The 22,212-nt window shown below is 34.6% G+C and overlaps 1 protein-coding gene across 4 annotated transcripts in view; it reads right to left on the reverse strand.

The window, feature by feature from the left end:
• The window catches only part of SLIT2 (slit guidance ligand 2), a 257,184-nt gene that overhangs the window by 56,263 nt on the left and 178,709 nt on the right, over window positions 1-22,212 (reverse strand). For 3 of the 4 annotated variants that reach the window (XM_086746085.1, XM_086746082.1, XM_086746084.1), the window contains exons 10-17: window positions 15,943-16,014; window positions 15,218-15,289; window positions 14,604-14,675; window positions 12,537-12,680; window positions 12,246-12,409; window positions 11,472-11,495; window positions 7,800-7,950; window positions 1,884-1,958 (exon numbers count right to left, since the gene is read on the reverse strand). In XM_086746085.1, the coding sequence (XP_086602211.1) occupies window positions 1,884-1,958; window positions 7,800-7,950; window positions 11,472-11,495; window positions 12,246-12,409; window positions 12,537-12,680; window positions 14,604-14,675; window positions 15,218-15,289; window positions 15,943-16,014 (774 nt within the window). The remainder of the gene's footprint in view (window positions 1-1,883; window positions 1,959-7,799; window positions 7,951-11,471; window positions 11,496-12,245; window positions 12,410-12,536; window positions 12,681-14,603; window positions 14,676-15,217; window positions 15,290-15,942; window positions 16,015-22,212) is intronic. The other variant, XM_086746083.1, reaches the window with a different exon arrangement.

The following is a 22,212-nucleotide window of genomic DNA, read 5'->3' on the forward strand; positions in this document are numbered from 1 at the left end:
TTGTAAGGTGCTGCACAAGACTGGAAGCAAGAAACTCATTATTTCTCATCTCAGCTGGCTTACTCGTGTCAAGCCCTTAGTCATTATTTGTTCCTAGTGTAACATGGATACTACTTCACCTGCTTCACAGGGATATTTTAAAGATTAAAGTTGCATAGCTAATCAATGATGCAGTGCATACATGTGCTTTATTATGGATGAACTATCAATCAATTAAACACTGAGGCCCAAATTTTTCAATGTCATCTGTGCAGAAAGACCTATGCACTTATTTGAACCTCCAGAACAAATACGAGCTCCACAAAAATACAGAATTCACTTGTATTGGTGTCTCTGTAACATCACTAACTCACTGCTTTCCAGCCACACTTAACCAGTCACTGTATTATTCTCTAAATTGAAGAACGTTGTAACAACTGATAACTACATCAAGATGTTACAGAGCAGTATTATTAAAAATGTTAACTTTTCATGAACATCATCTCAATTTTGTCTCTCCTTACTTATCCAGATTTCAAAGCTCTTAGGAGTTTCAGCAGACAGCTACACTAAGACTGATTAATATTCTTCCTTTTCTTTCTTTCGTCTTGAACACCTCCTCAACTAAAAATCAGCCAACTAGCTTTAGATGACATGAAATATTTACTAAGTTACCTTTATAGTCTGAAAATATGTAATTACTGACAGTTTATTCCCTTTTCCCCATTTTTCTTAAATATGAAGAACTGATATATGTGTGTGCACGCATGTGTATGTATGCCACATCAAATATTTTATTTACTTTAAAGACACTCTCTATCTGTAAAAAGTGTTAATCTGAGATCCTTGAGGAATAAAGAAAACTGGGTATCTACTGTACAGCACCAGAACACTACTGTGCCAGACATTTATGCATTCTTTTTTAAAGTACCTCAGCCCAATCTGAAGTGGAAAAGTATACTCAAGCGGCTAGGTCAAAAGCAAAGTTGTTTTTTTTTCATCTTTGGTTTGCTAACTAAAAAGATCAGTAACAAATATTTAACTAATTTTAATAATGAGAGCTGCCAGCAAGGGCCTGGATAACACTAACAATAGTTTAAGTAATTCATTGCTCTCCTTGAGGTTTTGGTCACTACTAGTGTAGACTGACCTTTTAGAAATGGTAGTCGCCTGGTGACTATGTTCAAAAAGCACTGCAACATTTTCATTAATCTGATCTGGTTTTACTTGCATTTTTTTTCACTTACTATTTATGTTTGGATTTAATCCTGAAAAGACTGAGCGCAAAGTCACTAAGTCCAACTAAATGATCTATCCTTAAATATGTCTTACACATGCAAAAGAAAAGCATTTCATAGATTTATTTTTAATAACATCTGCAACTGGTAAGATTATAAACTCCTCTCAGAACATGAACTGTGAACATGGACTTACATGGATGAGCTATCAAATAATTTTTTTTCTCAGTCATTTAATTTTGATATCCCTCTCATCTAATGACAGTTTAATGAAGCACAGAATCAAAGGCATGTCTTGAATGTGCTGAAAGAGGCAAAATTTCCTGGTTAGGGAGTAGTACAGGAAGTTACAAAAGATTACTGGAACCTTTTTTGAGCAGCTTATACTGCGAGCTCCCTGCTGTGGCTGCATAACAGACCAGCTGGCTGGACACCGCAGCGCAGGTGTCGGAGCTATACACCATGAGAAGTTGTTACTGGCAGTGCCTAGTCCCATGGAGAAGAGCTGCCAACTCTGATGTACCTCCGTGATTAATTTAAACACATTCTTGATATTTGATTAGAATACAGTGAATCATTTACAAATAAGAACCAGGAAAGGTAGAGAAACACAGCAAGGAGCTAACACGCTATCTGAATAGATAAGGTCACTGAAGTTGCACTTACATTTTACGCAGCTGAGGAAGTTTCTTAAAGATTCCAGTGGCTTCCAGGACTGAAAATTCGTTGTTATTTAGTCGCCTACAAGAAATTACATCAATTTCAGAAAAAAATATTCAGGCATTGGTACAAAATGTTCCACACTAAATAAGCTGTTCAGACTGGTTTAACTGAATAGCTGGTATTCAACTGATAGCTGAAAAACAATTCTGTATATACTGACATTTCTAATTCTGGTAATTCCTGTATATGAACATTCTCATTAGTTAAACTCAGGCATACATAAGACATACAGAATCAAAACCAGCTCACAAAATATCGTACAACTAAAACTGCTGAGAAATAGAAGAATATGTTTTTAATTTTTCTTTTAAGGGAAGAAAAACAAAAATGTAACTAAGGAAGGATTCCATGGCAACTTATAAATAAAAATCTTTAGGAAGTACATATAAACCACTGAAGATTAGTTTACTGTTCTTTAAAGGATATCAGGTGGGGTCTGCCAGACATCTGGAGGTGCTCACAGAGCACTATTTGCAAGAATGAAATAATTACTTTATGCTCAATGCTTCTTTTGAACAGGGACGGAAACACACTGCATAGGTCTTCCCAAGAATTTAAAAACAGTTCCTTGACCACGGTTTATCTTCAGACCACTATACCTAACACACATACATTGCATAAGGAAGCATTAAATGCTGCTTGGTAACACTACAAGAAGGTATACAATAAGCAACAAATACCAGCTGGATACTGATCTTTCCTGCCCAGGTATCAAGGCTGTTTCACAACAGTATACCTTTAGCAGCTGCTGGGTTAGGGGACCATCTATATTTCAAAAAATACCTGCATTGACTTAGTATTTCCTATTTCCTCTCTTGAAAAGAAAACGGAAATTACGAATCTTAGATTCTTTATATGCTTTAATGGAGTCATCTTATTAAGGAAGGGAGTCTGTCTAGCTTTTATTTAGAGATCTTAAATAGGAAGGAAAACAGATGACTGATCACTGTGAAATGAAATTCAGCATCATTCTAAACCCAGAATGCTTTTCAGAATTGCCTTATTGCAAGACAAGATTAAAAACCCTAGAAAATAAAAGAAAGCTGCTCGTTCATCCTTCCTTCCTGCTCATTCTCAAAGATCGTGAGAAGGGAAATGAAGGTTGTAAATCTGAAGGTATGGCTGTACAATAGTTTCAGCATGGAACCAAACTGAGAGCAGACAGGAAGATATTTTTGGATAGACACACAGCATTTGTATACCACATTGAAGTACAAGGAATATGAATTTCTGAAAATCAACTGGATGACTTAGTGTGATTTTTAGTGGGACTATATCAAATTTTTTTTTTTTACAATCTCAAGTAACAAAGTTACATCATCATTGTAAACAGTCTTTTTTTTCCCTGTACATCAACAACACAAGCACAAAATGTTCTATAAATGCTGATATTTTCAAATATTTCTCAGGTGCTGCATCATCTAGTAGAATGACTTGTTTGTGAAAATATTTATTGATTTTAATATACTTTCTTGCTGCAAACATTTCTAACCCCACTAAAAAAAGACAAACAATTTGACCCTTTCCTCTTCCCAACAACTTTTTACATATTAAATATAATTTACTTTGACTCTCCCTCAAGTTTCCTTCACACAAATACATTCAATCTTTTCATTTTTTCCTCTGAAGTCTTATTTTCTAGATTATTCTTGTTCTCCCTGAATTTTTTTCCAAGTGATCCATATTTATCTTGAAAAGTTAAGTTCTTGACACAGTATTCCAGTTCATATTTTACTATTGTCATGTACAGTAAAACAATTATTTAATATAACTTACATACTACACTCCTGTACACACATCCCAAAATGAAATTTGTAGCAGTGCCCAATGGCACTCCTTCATCTTTAAGATACATGATAAGACCACCACAGCCTTTTCTCTTGAACTACTTGCTAGTTATTCCTCAATATTGTATTTGTGTTGCTAATTAGTCCTACCTAATGTCACATTTAGAATTTAAATTTTTATTTTATTTAAACTAGTCTTAGTTTACTGTCAATGTTACCAAACAATATTAAGAATTTTCCATGTGTTTTAAAGATTTTCAGTGTTTGAGAAGTTCCTCTGTACTTCTCTGTGATGGAAAAGAAGCATGAGTTGAATCACTTTATACTGTTTCATTAAAACTGTAGCACAAACCGTATCTTCTCTATAACTCTGTGAATATGGTGATATCATAATTCATGCATCATAACTGAGGGTAGATCTACAAATAAAGGGACATCAGGAGTTACAGATTATGGGCTTGTGGTCAGAGGAATGACCACATGAATGACATGACATTTCTATAGCTGGAGATTGCTGGCTTTAGATCTGGAGTTCTTAATTATTTGTGCAAGAAGTTTTAATTCTATTATCATGGTAAGTTATATCACACATAGAGGAATGAATGTGGTGGTATCTTCCTTCTGGACCTTAATATCATTATTTTCTGAGCCCAGTGCTCTTTATTGGCAAAGACAATAACGATAGTTGTTAGATGTCAATCACTGGATCATTAAAAGGATCTTAAAAATACTTGTATCTGGTTATTCAAAGAAAAGTACTGAAATGTCATTCTCAAAATAAAAAAAGTAAACAAAGAAGCATGTCTAAATGATGTCTAAATATTTCGTTTCTCTGTTTTATTTGATGCTTTTTTTCCTGTTTTATCAACACAGTGGGTAAGTTATTTGCATGTTTTGGTACAGTAGCTGAACCTTCTTGGAAGGCCATGTACTGCAGTGAAATTCATGTTTTCAAAAACCTTGTTAGGATCTGGTATTATGCCAGATATTGCGCAATCATTACAAAAATTGAACATATAAGACTGAAATTGTTTTTATTCAGCATTTCTCCTGGGGACTCTGGTTTGAGTGATTTATCAAAAGCTTCCTGAATTTTCCTATGTATTAGAATGCTACTTGAAAAATATTTTATTTCTGGGATGGATTTACAGGCTTTCACTTTATCACATATATTTCAATGGCAGATTAAACAGATCTTTCACTGGTCTTCTGGAAATCTATGAGCAAGTGACAACACAGAAACAGCTAAAACAGCATTTGGCTCATTTATGGATTTTTTTCACCTTTCATAATTAAGTATCTGTCTTGAATCGTATTATTATTTTCAGATTTTTTAAAAAACAACTACTCTGAAGAAATTGATTTTTTTTTATGTGATATTATTACTCTTGCAATCTACACAATCAATATTCTTTTCCTCACTTTTTATCTTTGTTTCTGAGCTGAGTCTTGGCTCCAAACAACACTCCGCAGAGAATAATCTGGTCTTCCTAATCACTGTTATAGAAGCATCAATGTCATTTGACTCTAACAAGTATCTTTATCTCAGATTTGGTGGGTGAAAGAAAAGAAAGGCCAACTAGCTGCTTTTCTTGCATAGGCCAGTAAATTTTGTGAACTGGAAATCACAGAGCGGCTCTAGAACTAGATTGGGAAGTCCCAAGAGGCGCAACAAAGGCAGTGAGTGCATCAAAGACCAGAAATAACAGGAAGAAACAAGAGAAAAAGCTGTAACATTTGCATTGGTGAGGCAAGTATCAGAAGAGCCTATTTAGCTAGAGCAATTGGATTTTTAGAGGAAGCAAAAAAATGCAAAAATAATTTCTCTATCCCCTCTAGAATACTTGTAATGCTGTTGATATTTTTATTACATCAAAAGACTTGAAGAACAATCTGTACAGCTTATCAAGAAGGTTGAAGAGTGACTGTGTTACAGTTTAAGACCATCCTACTGGATAAAGTGCTGGACAGAAAAGTGCTCCTTAACGGCAAAAAATATAAAAGAAGCAATGACGGAAACTGAAGAGGTAGATTTCATTTGTAAGTAAAAGTTCTCATTTTAAAAGATTTTAACAGAAGTGAAGGGAGATGATTAACTTCTGCAATGCTCTCAGGGAAATGGTGGATTTTTAAGCCACTGATATCTCAAACAAGACTGAATGTTTTCTGAAAGAAGTGCTGTAACCAAATATGAATTATATTTTAGTCAAACATAAGGTTTTTGTTGACTGAAATTTGAGAGTTTAGGATATACAGCAGATGAGGCTTGATGATTTAATTGTTTCTTCTGAATTTAATATGAACGAATCATAATTATAGAAAGAAAACACTTGACAGTTTATCTACCACATGTAAATAAATGAATATGAAAATCAACAATTAAAATACTAAATTAAGATTATTATTTCTTCAGAGTAGAGAGAATTAAACATGAATCCCGCTAAGAATCAAGACAATGCATGCTTGTCACTTCAACCACTCAATTTCTGATCTCTTGGTTCAGTAACTATGATTTTTACAACCATTACTTTATGATCTCCTCCTACACTTCAACCTGCTACTCATTCAATCAGTTTTTATTCTTTAAGTGATTTTATCTCAAAATATTATAGCTTAACATTACATACATTTGATGAGTATTTTCTGTGTTCTTGTGGACCTTCCTCCACACTAAAATCTTCTTTCTTTTCCCTTCCCTTTTTGTTCTTCACTCTCTATATTGTATCCCTAGCAAATCTGGTATGAAAAAAACCCAATGTATTTCTCCACTGAAATCTATCTCCCTTCACGCAAGACTATGTATCAATTTTTTCTTCTCTAGCACTACTTTATGAACAGTAAATCAACAGCATTAACGTGGCCAAAAGCTGAGCTTTCCTTTTCCCACATACGCCACTTTTTTACATACACCACTTTTTGAATTGAATTTGCCATAATTTTGGAAACAACTAGAATGACCACTCAGATGTGTAATTAGAACATTACTAAGTTCAACTCCTCCTCCCAGCTCAGAGACAGACAAAAATCTCCATCTCTATTTAAAAAATATTTCTGTTTCCAATTCCTTTTCCTATCCAGATATTCTAAATCCTTAACCATGGTCTCATTATTTCATGCCTTCAATGCTGTACTGTTGCTTTGATGCCAGCTGCAGACTGATTATCTTTTAAGAGATGTTCCAAACTGTTACTCATCTCGGCCCTGTGGGTCTCAACTTGATTACAGTACTTCTGCCTCCACATCTCTGTCCCGCTTTACCACATCAAATCAAAGTCCCTCTCTTTTGCCCCTCAACATTCTGCCTTGTTCTTTACACTAAATCTCCTAGGGAGAACAGCTATTTCCTCCCGCCTTTGCTCTGCCAATGATGGCCACTTTCATCTCCTACCTTTCTGCTGATCCTTCAAGCATCTCTGCATTCCCTTTCATACCATGCTTTGTGCATGGGAAAACCTTGTAAAGCTGTCTTAATTTTATCTTTCAATCCCTCCTTGAAGACCATTTCAGTTATAATGCCTACAAATCATTCCCATATGGCAGTTATTAAGCAAGAAATAACTGGTGACTTCTTTTCTACTGATGTCTGTTCATTGTATTATTATCTCATCTTCTTAACCAAACTCTGTCTTGTTTGTCTGCTTTATCTTCCTCTGGTCTCCTGCTTGACACACATAATGTGTGCTTTCCATAAGAAGAATCAGCTTTGTTTTATTAAACACTTAGGCAACACTTTTAAAGACAGACTTCTGTTACTGGATGTCTCACTTGCTCTTGTAGCTAAAATAAAAAGTAAAATAAACCCCATTATCTTTCAAAAAATTCAAGTGCACTCATGCACTGTAGAACTAGAAACACAGAACAGTTACCTTATTTATTTATCATAAGTTTTTAAGGCCACATGGTACTGAAATGATGTATAAATATTTTTTATCTATATTTAGTCCTTTGAAGTCCACCACAGAGATTACATTTAATTTTTGTTGTTCAAAAAAGTAAAGCTGTGGTTTTATATTTGAAAATTTCAGTTAGTTTTTCCATAAGCAAATAATGCTTTATTATGGGTTCAACTTACAACTCTGCTGTGTACTGGGGGATGTGATCAGGAATTTTGTTGAGTTTCTGATTGGAGCAGTCCACTGTGGTCCCCTCACAGCGACATTTCTCAGGGCAAGCCAAATCTGCAAAGCAGTCTCCACTTAATTTGGATCTGTAATCTTCAGTGCCTGTGGAAGAGTCAAGTCAAAATACAGATACTGAGTCAATAAAGTGTAAGATTTGCTTCTTGTGAGAAGGTTGAAAAGACGTCTGCAATGCAGATAATGGGTGGGCAACTTGGGAAATGTATGATAAACTTTGTGATACTGAACAGACACAAGGGCTTCAAGAGGGGGTTAAATATAGGGGCTTAAGATGGGCTGGAAAAAGAAACTGTAACCAACTTCACATAACAGGATAACATTAACTCGAGCTTTTCACAGCTGTACTTTCTGCTGATTATGCTAGCCAATCTAGCCATGTTTATAGCTAATCACACAAATGCCACTGATTCTTTTAGAATTTATTTTCTTTCTCTCTGTCAAGCCTAGATAGATCCTGAATGTCACCTTTTCTCTTTCTCTTGTTACAAATTTGTATTGTTGACTGGACTTCATTAACCTCTCTGATTTTTTTTTTTAATAGACTCAACACTCCACATAATCTCAAACAGTTAAGATTGAAAGCCCTGTTTTCAGCTTTAATTTAAAAAATGTGTGATCCTGACTTAAGCCTCAGCAGCTTGCCATGCTGTAGAAAGCTGCGTGACGTTCCATGGTGCTTGACAGAACCATGTTTTACTCATACCTCACAACCACATGGTTAGATCAAGCACAACAGAAAATCTCGCTACATTATCAAAACTGCATCCATTAGGCCAAGGATAAGAGCAAGGGAAAAGAGGAAGGAGTAGGTGTAAGTTACAGAAGCATTTGAAGTTTAATACTTGCTTACATGACATGGCATTCTTATTACTGAATGTCCAGTGCCACAGTAACAGTATTACTGTCATAGATAAAATAAAAAGTACAAAAAAAAGAACCACATAGAAAGTTTCCTCCACCATTTCCCAGAGTCAGCCAAAGAAAACATCCTAAACATATCAGGAGAAAACATCCAGTAAGGAACTGAGGGTGGGTGACAAGGAAAACAAAGAGAAGCTGAAAGGACCTGTGGGTTCCTCTTGGACAAAGGTGAAAAGACTGAGACTAGCAGAAGGTGCATCAGGGCTGGGAGGTACATTGTGATTTAGCTCAGACACTGAACTTTACTTACAGCCAAAATGGTGAACTCCTGCAAAAGTAAAGATAGCCAAGAAGGAAAGAAAGACAGAGTAATCCCAATTAAGACAAAACCATGATCTCATATTCTCTACTCAACTTGAGTTTGGTTAAAAGATTTTGCTAAGGGGTACAGTCTTCAGCAGAGAGAAAGAGTAATTAATTTTAAGTGGCATCAAATAATTTAGAAAAGCTTGGGGTTAATTACAGATTTTATGTAGGATCATAATGCCTCCTATGCATTATTCTTCATGACTTTGAATGTATTCTTTAAAAGCTGTGTCCTTGAACATATATACCGGTTATGCCACTTAAAACCCTTAATAAACAAAGAAACATAGGAGAAACAGATTCCTCAGGTGAGGGGGAAAAAAAAAAACCTCAACAGTCTTTATATATTATGATATCTAGCATTTGTAAATGTCTGGATAACACATATGATATAGCTACATGGAATATTTCTATGAGCTAGCAGAAAAATGGTATTTTTTAAACTAATGTTTTAATACTTGTATAAACTTTAGTCTTCCAAATGACTATAATGAAATTCTGCTAAGAATTCCTAGTGTTTGCAGATTAAGACCTTCCAATGACATATTTAAAACAAATATTAAAAATATTTAAGTTTCTAAATAAATGGTAAAATTTTTACAGCATTTACTGAAGTGTAAAGAAGTGGTTTTGGCACTTTTTAATACCCCAAAAGCAAGGCTAGAAATATATTTTTTTTGACTCCTGCATCCAGAGTAAATCACTGTTCGCAGCTCAAAGTAAACAACTAAAATATTCAGGACAAGTTCTTCAACAAGTAGAAGAATTTTATGCAGCATCTCCCTGATAACCTGATAGAAAGAGAAAGCACAGAAGCTGTATTTCAAGAAGCAAGTCTGTAGCACTCTTAATTAATTTAATTATTTTTCTTCCTTTTTTTTTTTTCCTAGGAATAGCATTTTTAAAAGGGCACGTAAACAAACCTAAACTGCACGTGTGGCCATATTATAAACAAGCTGTGAAGACACGAAGACATTTGCTGGCAAGAAAATACTTCTAACTCAAAGAAAAAAGTTGTGCTGGCAAGGTTGAGTAGAAGTCACTCTGTGGCAGGAATACAGCTGTTCTACTCATTAAGGAACTGAGTGGTACTACAGGTTTGAGAAATTGAATCCCCCTCTGTTTTATGCTGCTTTAAAACACATTTTCGCGGCTGCCAATGCTGACAAATTGCTGCCTTATTTTGTATTTCATTGTGTCTTTTCTTCATTTCAAACCAACGTATTAGTATTAGGGTATGAAAAACTTCACATGATTACTGCAAATTTAAGTGATACATTGCACAGCATTAGGAGAAGAGCTGTTAAACATACCAGCTTAAAAGAAAAAGATTGAAAGCAATCAATAAATCAGTACTTCAAACACTGCAGAATGACAATATACCTGTAGTACTCGAAAGAACAAGTGCACTGGTGTCATAATCAATTATTGTAGATATTTTTCTAGATATTAAACTATGGTGGAAAACCCTGCTTGCAAATCACATACTGTAATTCATCAATAGATTTGTTATTCCCTTGTTTATTTTGCCAATCAATCATTTATAATCTGTTTGAAACATAGTGCAAGTGTATCATGTTTTTTTTTTCTATTAAGAAATCAGTGCACACACCTGACAAGCAAGGTAAAATAAAGAAAGAAAATATTTCAAAGAGCTAGGGCCAACATCAGTACATTTTTTTTTTTTTAAATATCATAGACTTATTGTAGCTTAAAGCAGTGTGTAAATTGCTGTTTCATTCCAACTCTGAAGTCATATTTTCCTTAATGGAAAGCATTTCTGATTCATTGTATGTGTGTGACCACAGAATGTCCTTAATGAAGAATATTCAGCTTTCTTTTCCAAGCATTCCACTGTGATTTCGCAGACACAAGGAAGGTGAGCAAGCAGTAGATGCAAGCTAGTGTAGAGCATGTAAGCAAGGCAAGAAAATGTTCATTTGTAAAGTGTTTAGTTTTTAAAGCTGTACTAGCTCTTTGATGGCAATATGCTTTCCTGTGTTTAAAAGCAGCTCAGGAGCTACATTTTAAAAACAGTAGTGGCAGAAAGGCAAGGTACAAGGTAAGTAAAGATGTCAATTGAAGTATGAACTAGCAGGTGCAACCTTCTAAGTAATTTAAGTAGAGGTATAATTCTGGTAGGCTGTGTGCAAATTTGTGAGACAAAAAAAGGTAAATGGAGCTGCATGCTAAGCTCTTATATTCAGAAAACAGAACTACTAGAAATCTACAAAGGAAAACTGTGTCTAGCTACAGGTATTGACTAATGTTAATACACATGCATCAGTTTCTTAAAAGCTATAACAAACTTTGCTTTTTTGGGGGGAAAAGGAGAGAGTATCTGCAGTTAGTCAATCTCACTGCAGAGCCAAACCTACCTGGAATGAAATACTGTTCTTTAGCTAAATAAAGAGAAAAAAAATAGAAGATGCACCTGAATGTCAGCAAGCAAGGAATGAGTTTTATTAGATTAAGTATGGACTACAGTTAACTACAGATAATTAAGTGAAAAAATGCGTATTCACAACGAGAGCTGATAAACAACAAAGTGTGAATAGTCATAACTGTATCCGGAACATGGATAACAAACAGTTCTCATCTGGTATTTGCACTTAAAACTGAATAAATTGTAGAATGTGAAATGCACCTGGAACAGCTGGAAACCATATGACAAAAGTTAGGATTTAGAGAAATGTAAGTAGGAAATGGAATAAGATTAGAAAAAGAAAACAGTAAATTTCAGTATGAGGTAAGCTCCCTGTATAAAATGAACATGTCATGTTTCCATATTTAGCTAGAAATTTTTAGATCTTTCACATACTCCAGAGCCTTGTGGAAATTTTACAAAATGATTTATGTCGGTGATACTTGTAGCAAATAACTTTAGCATTTAATTCTGAAGCATTATATATTGCAGTTCTTTTGTTAGATTTAATGCTACTCAGAAATGGTGCCAAATGTGTTAACTGCAGTAATGTCCCATGATCCAATAGTCTATGACTTCCATTATTTCCCCCCCCTTCAGTCAAAGAACTAAAAAAGATTCTGCAATGTTTAGTAATTCCATAGAGAGCCAGCTGCCTTCATTAGAACTTCTATAACCACTGTTTTTGCCAATAAAAGAAAAATAGCAGCTGAACTAAGAAAATTACCTGAACAGCGGAATTTCTTGCTTTTGATCTGGCCGATCCTTTTGTTTGCCAGACGACGGGGGCTGGTGCAACGGGCACCACTGGTCTCAATGGGGTTTGTATGAAGATAATCCGCCAGCCACTTCAGATGGCAGTCACATATAAATGGGTTCTGAGCCAAATGCCTTTCACAAAGAAAAAAAAATAATTTCACACGTTATTTCCCTTTGGTCTCAGCAGTTCCTGATAATTTTAGCCCATTGTAGAATATGAAGCCATACGAAAGACAAGCATAAACACGAGCATACATACAAGGTCTGAATTGCACGTAGGGGTGAGAAGGTGCCTTTTGCAATGGTCTGAAGCTTGTTGTCGTACAAAGAAAGAAGATTCAAGTTGTGCAGATCTTGAAAAGCATCAACTCGCAGGCAATTGATCTTGTTGGCATTCAATAATCTGTTTAATGAAACACAATTACAAAATTGAAAGAATTCACTCAGAGTCTCTGCAGCTTCAACATTTTTCACAAGTAATTCTTTGTGCACATTTGTAACCAGAACAAGAGATGCAGTAACAGATATTAACTAACAGTGACATGAGGCATTTCAGTGAACTGAATTATCTCATTCAGGTGATCTGTAATTATTCCTAAATATTTGCATCTTGGACTTAAAATGTGCGGGCTTGTTCAGCTAAAATCACATTTCTTGTATGTGCTCGTAGAATGTGTGTGTGTGGCATTTGTCTATGCCAAGAAACAAGCTTAAAAAATCAAATATCTGCAAGGAAAACTAGTTCCTTTTGCCAAATAAATAAACAAACAAAAAAGGAACTGAACATTGTGTTCATTAACTGGAAGAGATGTGCAGTGGCACTTTTCATTATATGTTACTAATCAGCACGCTTCTGCATTAACAGAGTTATAGTAAAAACTAGTGGCATGGAATATATCCAAATCTGTCTTGGATCCTTTTCCCTCTCTATCTTCAAAGGGAACCTTTTCTTCCCTGTACCTCCCAGACTTCTAAAGTTAAAACAAACAAGCCAAACTAAACCAACTTCTTCATGCTTTTGAAGAGAAAAAAAAAAAAGTAATTCAACTAGAGGCATTTTTATAATCAAGTATTTTTTTTTTATCCCATTTCCAGCCAGAAATGCAATAGAATGGTGGATTTGAAAACCAATGCTGTGACAAAGTTTTACCACACAAGTAGAGATTTACTTAGACTGAAATGTATTGTCTATGCAAAGTATATCAAGCTATGGACATTTTTTTTACACAGAATAAACATAATTTCAGAGATATCTCTTTTTTTTTTTTTACAAAATCTGCAATATGATTTTATAACTCAAATCTCTTTAAAGGAAAATAAGAATGCATACCCCCACTATTATACCAGCTTGTGACTAAAATAAATCAAAACGTAAACCTCTAGGTGGTGCTAGAACTTGCATCTTCTTTGTCTTTCCTTACTGCTTCGCCATCTTCAATGAGTTGTTAATAACAAACATTTTGCTAACCACTACACTATAAATGTTCATATAATGTTCATACAAAGTATGGACGTGAAATACTTCTAATCAAGTGGGAAGAAGTTTTAAATTCTGTAAAAAAAAGCTTTAAATAAACAAGTCAGTTATTCTGGGAAAATTTCTTCCAAAAACACCACTGTTGTTTTACGGCCTATTTCACAAATTTCTTTTACACAACACAACCAATGCACAGCCTCTTCTGTTAAATATTGTCAATATTTGATAAACATATTACTATGACATTCGTCTTTATTCCTTGTACTGAATCTAAATAGAAATGGTTTATAAGATTACACATGGAAATTTCCAAAGTGTTAAGCAAAACAACAGCTGAAGTTCACAGAGTCAAAGAACTGTACAAAGAAGAGTGTCAGAAAACACTAAAAGTTATCAATGAAATTGTACTGCAACTCTGTTCTTCATGAGTACAACTAGAAATGCAATTACATATAATTCCCACTACATATTTTCTCTGTATGAAAGATATAAATATTCCTTCTGTGGTTCCCACACAACTTTATACATGCTATTTGCTATTTACAGGGCAAGACAGTATCATACCTTATGTGTTTTATCCTTATAAATTCCACACAGGAGAATAGTTTCATTTTAATCATTTTAGGCTGAGACATTAACTGAGATATGATCAAATTTCTAGATGAATCGCAAGCTGGCCTACAACAATCTTGACTCCTTTGGCTTTAACATAATTCGTTTGTGTTGTACTCTGATCTTACATATGGGATTTCCTGCCAGTTCTTCTCCAGGCATAAATCTCTCCTCTTGTTTACCCTTCTGAGTTATCCCAAAATAGAATAAGTATATATAAAAAAAAAAAGTACTCACAGCAGTTGCAGAGAAAAGAGTCCTTCAAATAGGCCCTTTGGAAGTTCTGTAATTTTATTGCCATAGAGGACACTGTACCACGAAATAATAAAGCAAACAAAGCCGCCGTTATGAAAGGCAAATACTAGGTGATTTTAACTTTAAATATAAAGAATTTTCCATTTTCCTGAAGGGAATTTAACAAGCAACAACTTGATACTTGCAAGATCCTTGTGGTCCTGTGAGGAAGCAGGATCACACATTTTCCCAAAAGGTGTGTTACCCAAAGAGCTCTCAGCAGAATCAGCACCTCACTGTTTACAGCCCTGCCAGGAACCTTGGTAAGTGGATTTGCTGTTTCTAAGAACAACTAACTGGGGAATCAAACAATTGTTTGATTTTGTTCATGTCTTTGCCCTGAACTTATTTATTAAAAAAAACATTTTTTTTTTTTTTTGTGTTTAACTGTGACACAATATTCAATTATCACTCGAACATTCTGAAATTATTTTTACACCTTTCAGAATTGATCAAATTTTTACAAAAATTCTGCAGGGAGCCAAAAATCAAGAATAATTTCACTATAAGAATATGAGAACTTTGCTTCCATTTTTACAGGTCAAACAGATACCTACAGTGAATTGAGTGAACGTAAGCCCTGGAAAGCATCTGGAGCGGCTTCAGAGATCTGGTTATTGCTCAGGTCACTGAAATAAAGGAAATTTGATGCCATTAATTCAAGCTATTTTCAAAATAGCAACTGTTAAAACAATATGTAATTAGAATTAGGCATGGAAGGGAGAGAGAAATTAAAATATTTATGTGAGACACTGCCAAAGAATTTCAATATAAAACCACTAAAATTGGCAGTACACTGAAACAAAATACATGGTTAAAAATAGACCTTTCAAAAAAGCTTAAAAAAACCTGACAAAAAAGTTTACTTTTCCTAATTGCTTAAGTACATTTTATAAAAAATTCTCTGTTTGCTATGGCCAAAGGACTATACAGCCTCAATGACATTCCAAAATAACAGTGGCTTATCTCCATTAATTTATTTTTCTATAGAATGTCCACTACTGTAATATATTGCTTCTATGCAGAACCATATTAAATAATTTCAATATTTGGTAAAAACTAATTATTATTAATGTGTCAAAAATGCTATATGGTCTTAATAATCAGGCTGCAATATCAGTTAATCTTCCAGCAGTCAAACTTTCTTACATGCTCACACATTGACTGCAGTTCCTCTGTATGACGTTGACTTGTTTGTTTTTTTATATGTAGGCATATATATGTATACGTGTGTGTGTATATATGAAAATTTAAAAATAAATCTAAATTATATGTTACTTACATTCTTCGAAGTTTTTTATATGGTGAGAAAGCTCCAGGAGGTATGACCTTGATTGAATTTTGTTCTAACCGACTGTAAAAGAATAGCAACATAAAAATATAAAACCCAAGCCAAACAGCAATCTAAAGCCATAACAAAGTAGAAGGGATAGACTTCAACAAAGAAGGCTGCTTTTGCTTTCTTTTTCAGTATAATTTTAATCTTGAGAAACAAGGTCATTACATTTCAGTTTTCATTACAGAAAAATTAGGTTTTGTCTTTAAAACCAAGCCTTTTAACTTATAGGGTGTAATGCTGTAAATTAAAACCCAATCTTGATTTTGTATCTAAAGCTTATTTTTAGAGCACACAAGATTTTTGTAAGATTTAAGCCAGAACTGTCATTAAAAAATTCAAACTTGAGTTAGGGTTAATTGACTCCCAGTGTATTATTCTCATAAAGCAATTTTAATAGTAAGTTTTATTTAGAAATGTCTAAAGATTTCTGTGAGTTTATCATTGAAATATGCAAACCACAGGAAAGGGGAGAGGAATGCTCCTATAGAACAAATAACATATGTTGCTACCTGCAGTAAGGCAAATGCCATATTTTTAAATACGCACACATGATTTCTTTAGATACAGTACGTAACACATTTCCTTTAAGATATAATACTAGGATTACACAGCTACACTTCTAACTTCTTTAAACAAGTATTTTAATCTAAAATTGTAGTTTATGTTACTGGCCACGTTTGCTTTGTATGTATAGTGACTATGACTGAAACTTGCCATACTGCAAAGTACGAATTTGCTGATGGAAACAGTTTTCCAAGAATTTTCTGAACTTCCAGAGCTTTGCATATGGGAAATCTATGCTGATACAGACCTATGGCCCACTTGCCAAGAAGTCATGCCCTCTTTCATGCACAGGTATCAACTCTTACTATGATCTACATACATAAAGACAATGCCAAAAATCTATTTAATATAAGGAATAAAAATTCTGTAGAATTTACTGCACTATTTTAAATTACTTGGGCATTGACTCAGAACCTAAGTTCAAAAAGCCTTTTTAAATCTAGATGCAGCATTATTAGTCTATTTTTTTTCCTTTTACCCTTGTCTATTAAGTCTCTTCTGTTTCATTTTTGCTCTGATAAAGAGACATATATGTCTGTGTGTGCAGTGTAACTAATAAGGTTGTATATTCACTGTGAGTAAGCCTTTCCAAGAAATTATTTTTACAATTATTTCTTTTTGTAAAGTTTCTCCAGAGATCACAGTATAGCTGAACTGAAGAAATATTTTTTTTCTGCCTTAGTGAAGTTTCATTCAGATGGAGATATTTATACATTTAATAGTCAAAACCTCTTAAGTCTGACCATGCTTTACCTTAGCAGAATTTATTCTTGAATGGCTTATGAAGAAGCCAAGAAAAAAAAAAAACCAAAAAGCCTTGAAAAATCTTCCTGACACACCGAAATCTCACTTCATCAGAATTGTTTTAGACAGGGTTCATGTTTTTAAAGAGTCCTTAACTAGGAAAATATTGCCACCTTGCTACAGTTTTGAGGTGTATTTTAAACACTGCAGGGAATCCCATGGCACAAGAATCTTAACTTTTTCCATAAACTTGATATTCTTTCATACGTGTTTGTTTTGGCTGAGCCTTTCAGACTCATGAAACATATTTTGTATCAGACCACGAGTACTGACTATAAAGGGAGAAGGTCACTCTTCTCCAGTACACTTCAGTAGATGCAGAAGGCAAACATCTGAATAAGTAAAAACTTGTTTAAGTTAAAGGTCAACACCAAATTAGATGAAATCCAAGTATTTTCTGTTCTTACACTACATTTTTAGCTTAGTTTCCCCAGAAAATAAAGATTATGCATGCTTATCATCTAAATCGTTTTCTACTCAGCTGGCTAGGTCAAAGAGAGGTAAAACCTTCAGGTAATAAATTTCTAAAAATTTACTTATTTTAGCAATGTGAAGCTGCTGAGAAACCAAATTAACCTAGCCATGAAGGGAATGGCAGCCATCCATCCATTCCTGTTACACACTCTATTTGGCAGTAACCAACTGCCTAACCGCCAGGGACAGCCTGACCAGACATTTATCAGATGTGGAGCTTTGAAAACCAGCCAAAGAGTATCTTACACAGGGAAACACGTAGGGCATACACAGAGGAATGGAAAGGGGAGGAGGGGTAAAAAGGACAAAGCAGGATTAGTCCGTATTATAGAGGAGAACTTGAATCGCTGGAGAGAGAGACACGGGAAAAATGCCTCTGTGTATACAGGAAAGACAGATACCGCAGGGGCAATGCTCCTACATGAGGCTGTCACAAGCCTCATTTGTAAATGCTGCTTATTAGCCCATGATGTAGAGATTTGTGACCTAGTGCTGGAGGGGCTCCAGTCTATGTTCACCTATCTTTAAACACAAAATGCTCTTAACTAGACACGATACAGCACGTAATTTGAGGAAGACAAGGTCTAGCGTTAAATTAAGATACAAAGTATTTTCTAGTTTACTGTTTTAATTTCAAAATATATTAGTTCTATAAACTGAAGTACCTTACAGGATACATGTATGCCATTTTTTAGGAGATGATGGAACAGCAGATACAATTTACTGCTCTTCATTTTGTCTACAAATTATATGAGTTCAAAACCTGAAGAAGTCCTACTACAGTATAGTTCTGAAAGCTAATTTTCTAGCAGATCTAATAGAGCAAACTACCAATTCAAAGGTGGATATATAAAATGAACTCCATGTCAACTTTACCTAGCATTTCCTTTTAGTGAGAAATTTATAGTCTAACAGACAGACTGTGCAGTGCTGGGATAAATTTAGAAGCTCTTCTGGTTAAAGGATTTGTTATAGTAGGATCATCTAAGTATGTATTTTCTTAACTCATGCCAAAGTGTATAGGCTAGAACAGATCACATTTTAGAAAATGAGATTAGTATAAGAAAGGAAAAAGAAGATTATATGAATATGGAAGAAAAATCTTTTCTACTTCACTTTTTCTGTAAAGAAAGTAAATCAAATTCACATTTTCAAGCTTTGTTATCCTCTAATCTTCTGCTTTATCTTCCTAGAATCAGCTGAATTTCACAGAGTGCAGATTTGCATCCAGTATTCCAGAGAAAATCTAATTAGATATATTCGAAGGTCACAAAGTACAGATAGACTAATATCTAAAGGAAATCTGCATTCTACTGATAAAACCCATAGTAATTAAAAATTCTTTTATATTAATTCCTCATATAAAATTATTCATTTTTAATTCTGGAATAGGATGGGTTGTAGCTATCTACTGCTGAAAAACTCAGCTATTAAGTGCTCGCAAACGACATGGTCAGAAGTACCATTATATTGTAGAAGACCAAAAAGCTAATACCAGTATTTTGCCATGGAATTTGTATTAAATTTTGTGCACAACATCTCCTTTCAAAGTCATCCCAGAAGTCATTCTTTTTTATAAATGATCATCTGTGTATCATAAATACTGCTTTGGTGGTTTCTTTTTCAAAAGCCACAGTCAATTTTAGTAGCATATTTAATAAGGTAAGATAATGGAGGAAGACAGTTAAGTACATGCTTCATCAAAGCTTGCACTGCCTCATGTATAAGTACTCTGCCCATCACCACACAAACACTAATTAATGCTCTTAGTATTAAGTCTGCTGCTCCTTTTAGTGTTTCACTTCAAAGAAGTCCTGCATCAATACATAAGTGTTTTACTGTCTTTTAACGCTGCCAAACTGGTCGAAACCTTTTTTGAAGACTATTCCCTGATCTCTCCTATCTAGGAAATGCAATAAGAACATTTCTTTTTCTAAATCTTTCCCCCTCTGCTTATCACTGCAGACACTCTAATGTACAACCACGTACTATTCTAAGAAATAAAGGTGCTTCTGCAGTTGTGACTTCCAACCTAATCAAATCAAATCAAATCAAAGTCGGTCCCCAGCCAGTAGACGGATTCTTCCCACTCTGTCCCCAGAGAGCCCTGTGACATGTAAATCACTTGACACTTTCCAGGAGGATGCTGTTTTCTGCTACAAGCCTGCAGCACACCATTACTGATTACTACTTCCGCACTCACACAGAGAGACAACACACTTATTTATACTGACACTTTTAAATGAGCTTATTTTACCCACTATAAAAAGTCATTTCTATGAAAGACTTCTGCACTGAGAAAGAGGGTAGACTGGGAATGAAGAACACCCTGTTCTCTGCAGAATCACTTTTATTTTAAACATGCAGATGGGGTACAACATACTAAGCCTGCTCAGTAAAGAAAGGTAAAAAATACTGCATGAGATGTGCTGCACCTTAATACATGTTAAGGGGTCAGAAATATCACTAAAAAAAAAGTATTTAGTAACAATAAAATATAAAAAACCTTCCTTAAAAAAACATGAATTTGAATATGGAGCAGCAAATTAACAATCTATTTTATAATTAAACCATCAGGACACAGGATATCAATTAAGTAAATTTGGTCAATGGCTTTAGCATTTAATTAAACTATACTTTTAATTCCAGCATCTACTCATTTACAAGAAGTCTGCAAGAAGCTTGTTAAAGAAACCCCAAAAGAATTTTTACTACAGAGAAGAAAGTGTAAGCTGTGCAATGAGTCTGATGTATTGCACAGATGCTGATTATACATGGTAATAAAATTGACAGTTCTTCTTTGCATTTTCCCCATCTGCTTTTAAAGTAAATGGCAAAAACAGCTGTCAGAAAACAGAAAATAGATTTCAGTGATGGGATTCAGAGCAGGTCCTGAACCTGAAGAACTGCAATACATAGCCAACACATCTCTCATCATATACAACATCTGCCAGGTGTGGGGGTTTTTTGTTTGTTTTTAAAATAGGGAAATAGTAATGGTCTCCCTTTGCTACAAGAATCCTTGAGGCTATTAAACAAAGTACCTTTTTTTCCCTTCTCAACAATTGCACCTCCAGAGTGCTAATATCCACTAGATGTTGCTTCTAACTTTAGCAGCAAAAGGATTTTGTTGAAATCTGTGATATCATCCATGTCTAACAAAACAAAATATGTATTTTGAATGACTATATTACTTGCACTTTAGAATTTCAGGCTCTAATTCTGTCTATTAATAAATCTGGTTGACAGTTTCCTAAATATTTGCATATAAAGACTCACTGTCAATGTTGCCCTAAAGCTTGCCAAACTGTTCACATCCAGTGTTAACTGTTCTATCAAATATTTTCTCAGGGGACTGACTGTAAATGACAGATGACTCCTTAGTCTGTATTACATCAAAAAACTAACAAGATTTGTCATTCTAAAGCTATTAAACAATTCATTGCATTTTCTCAAAAGCAAGTCCCAAACCTGCACTTGTTTAATTTTTCATCACAGAAAGGGCCATCTCATGCTCTGAACCCTATAGCACCATTAACGACAATTTGCTTTACATTTCTTAATTGTTACAGATTCAGGTTGCAGGCAAAATGCACCACTTCTTAAAGAATTATTTGCTCAGTACTTTGGCATGTCAGAGTGCGGCTTCAGTGCAATTAGCCTGAGTCACCTAGAGTAAAATTAAAGCCTCTCCAATTAGCCTATTTTTGATGAGAGTTGTTATACTACAAAAACTACTTGAGCTGTTCAGAGTAACTGTATTAAGTTCACAAAAAATAGATGTAATCCTGCTATACTCCCAGCTGATCACAAGCAGTGACTTGTCAACCTGTTCTCATTGAGCAGAAATATCATCAGCTTAAGAATCCCATCATCGTGCAAGACCAAGGGTGGCAGGAGTCCTCGCTACCTGTTAAGCAACACATGGACCTACACCATGAATTTGCCACAAAACTCTAAACAAAGTTTTTTAACTGAGAACACTTTTCACAAGTGGTTGCTGCTTACTGAATTATGTATTTAGCAATGTGCAAATAACGAAGAAAGCATTTCATTGATGGTGAAACACAAAATAGTGAAAATTCAGTATCCCTAGTTTCTCTTACAGTAACTTCACTCATATTATTGCTGAGGAAAAGTTATCAATAGTGAAGAGCCATATGTGAAAATAAAATCTAAGAGCAACAACACCTTTGGAGTGTGGAACAGCTGTCAGACATCTATGAGGGTTTTTCTGGAAGAGCTAGATGAGACTTCTCCAGCTTCCCTTTATGCTGTATAAAATATTCATTTATTCCATGCTTGAGCTACTTTCTTTCCCTTGGTAGAGTACAGAGAGGTCCCTCAAAGTTCCTCTTCTACTTCAATACC

Source organism: Chlamydotis macqueenii, chromosome 4 (genome assembly GCF_036417535.1).
Source record: "Chlamydotis macqueenii isolate bChlMac1 chromosome 4, bChlMac1.mat, whole genome shotgun sequence".
Classification (NCBI taxonomy): domain Eukaryota; kingdom Metazoa; phylum Chordata; class Aves; order Otidiformes; family Otididae; genus Chlamydotis; species Chlamydotis macqueenii.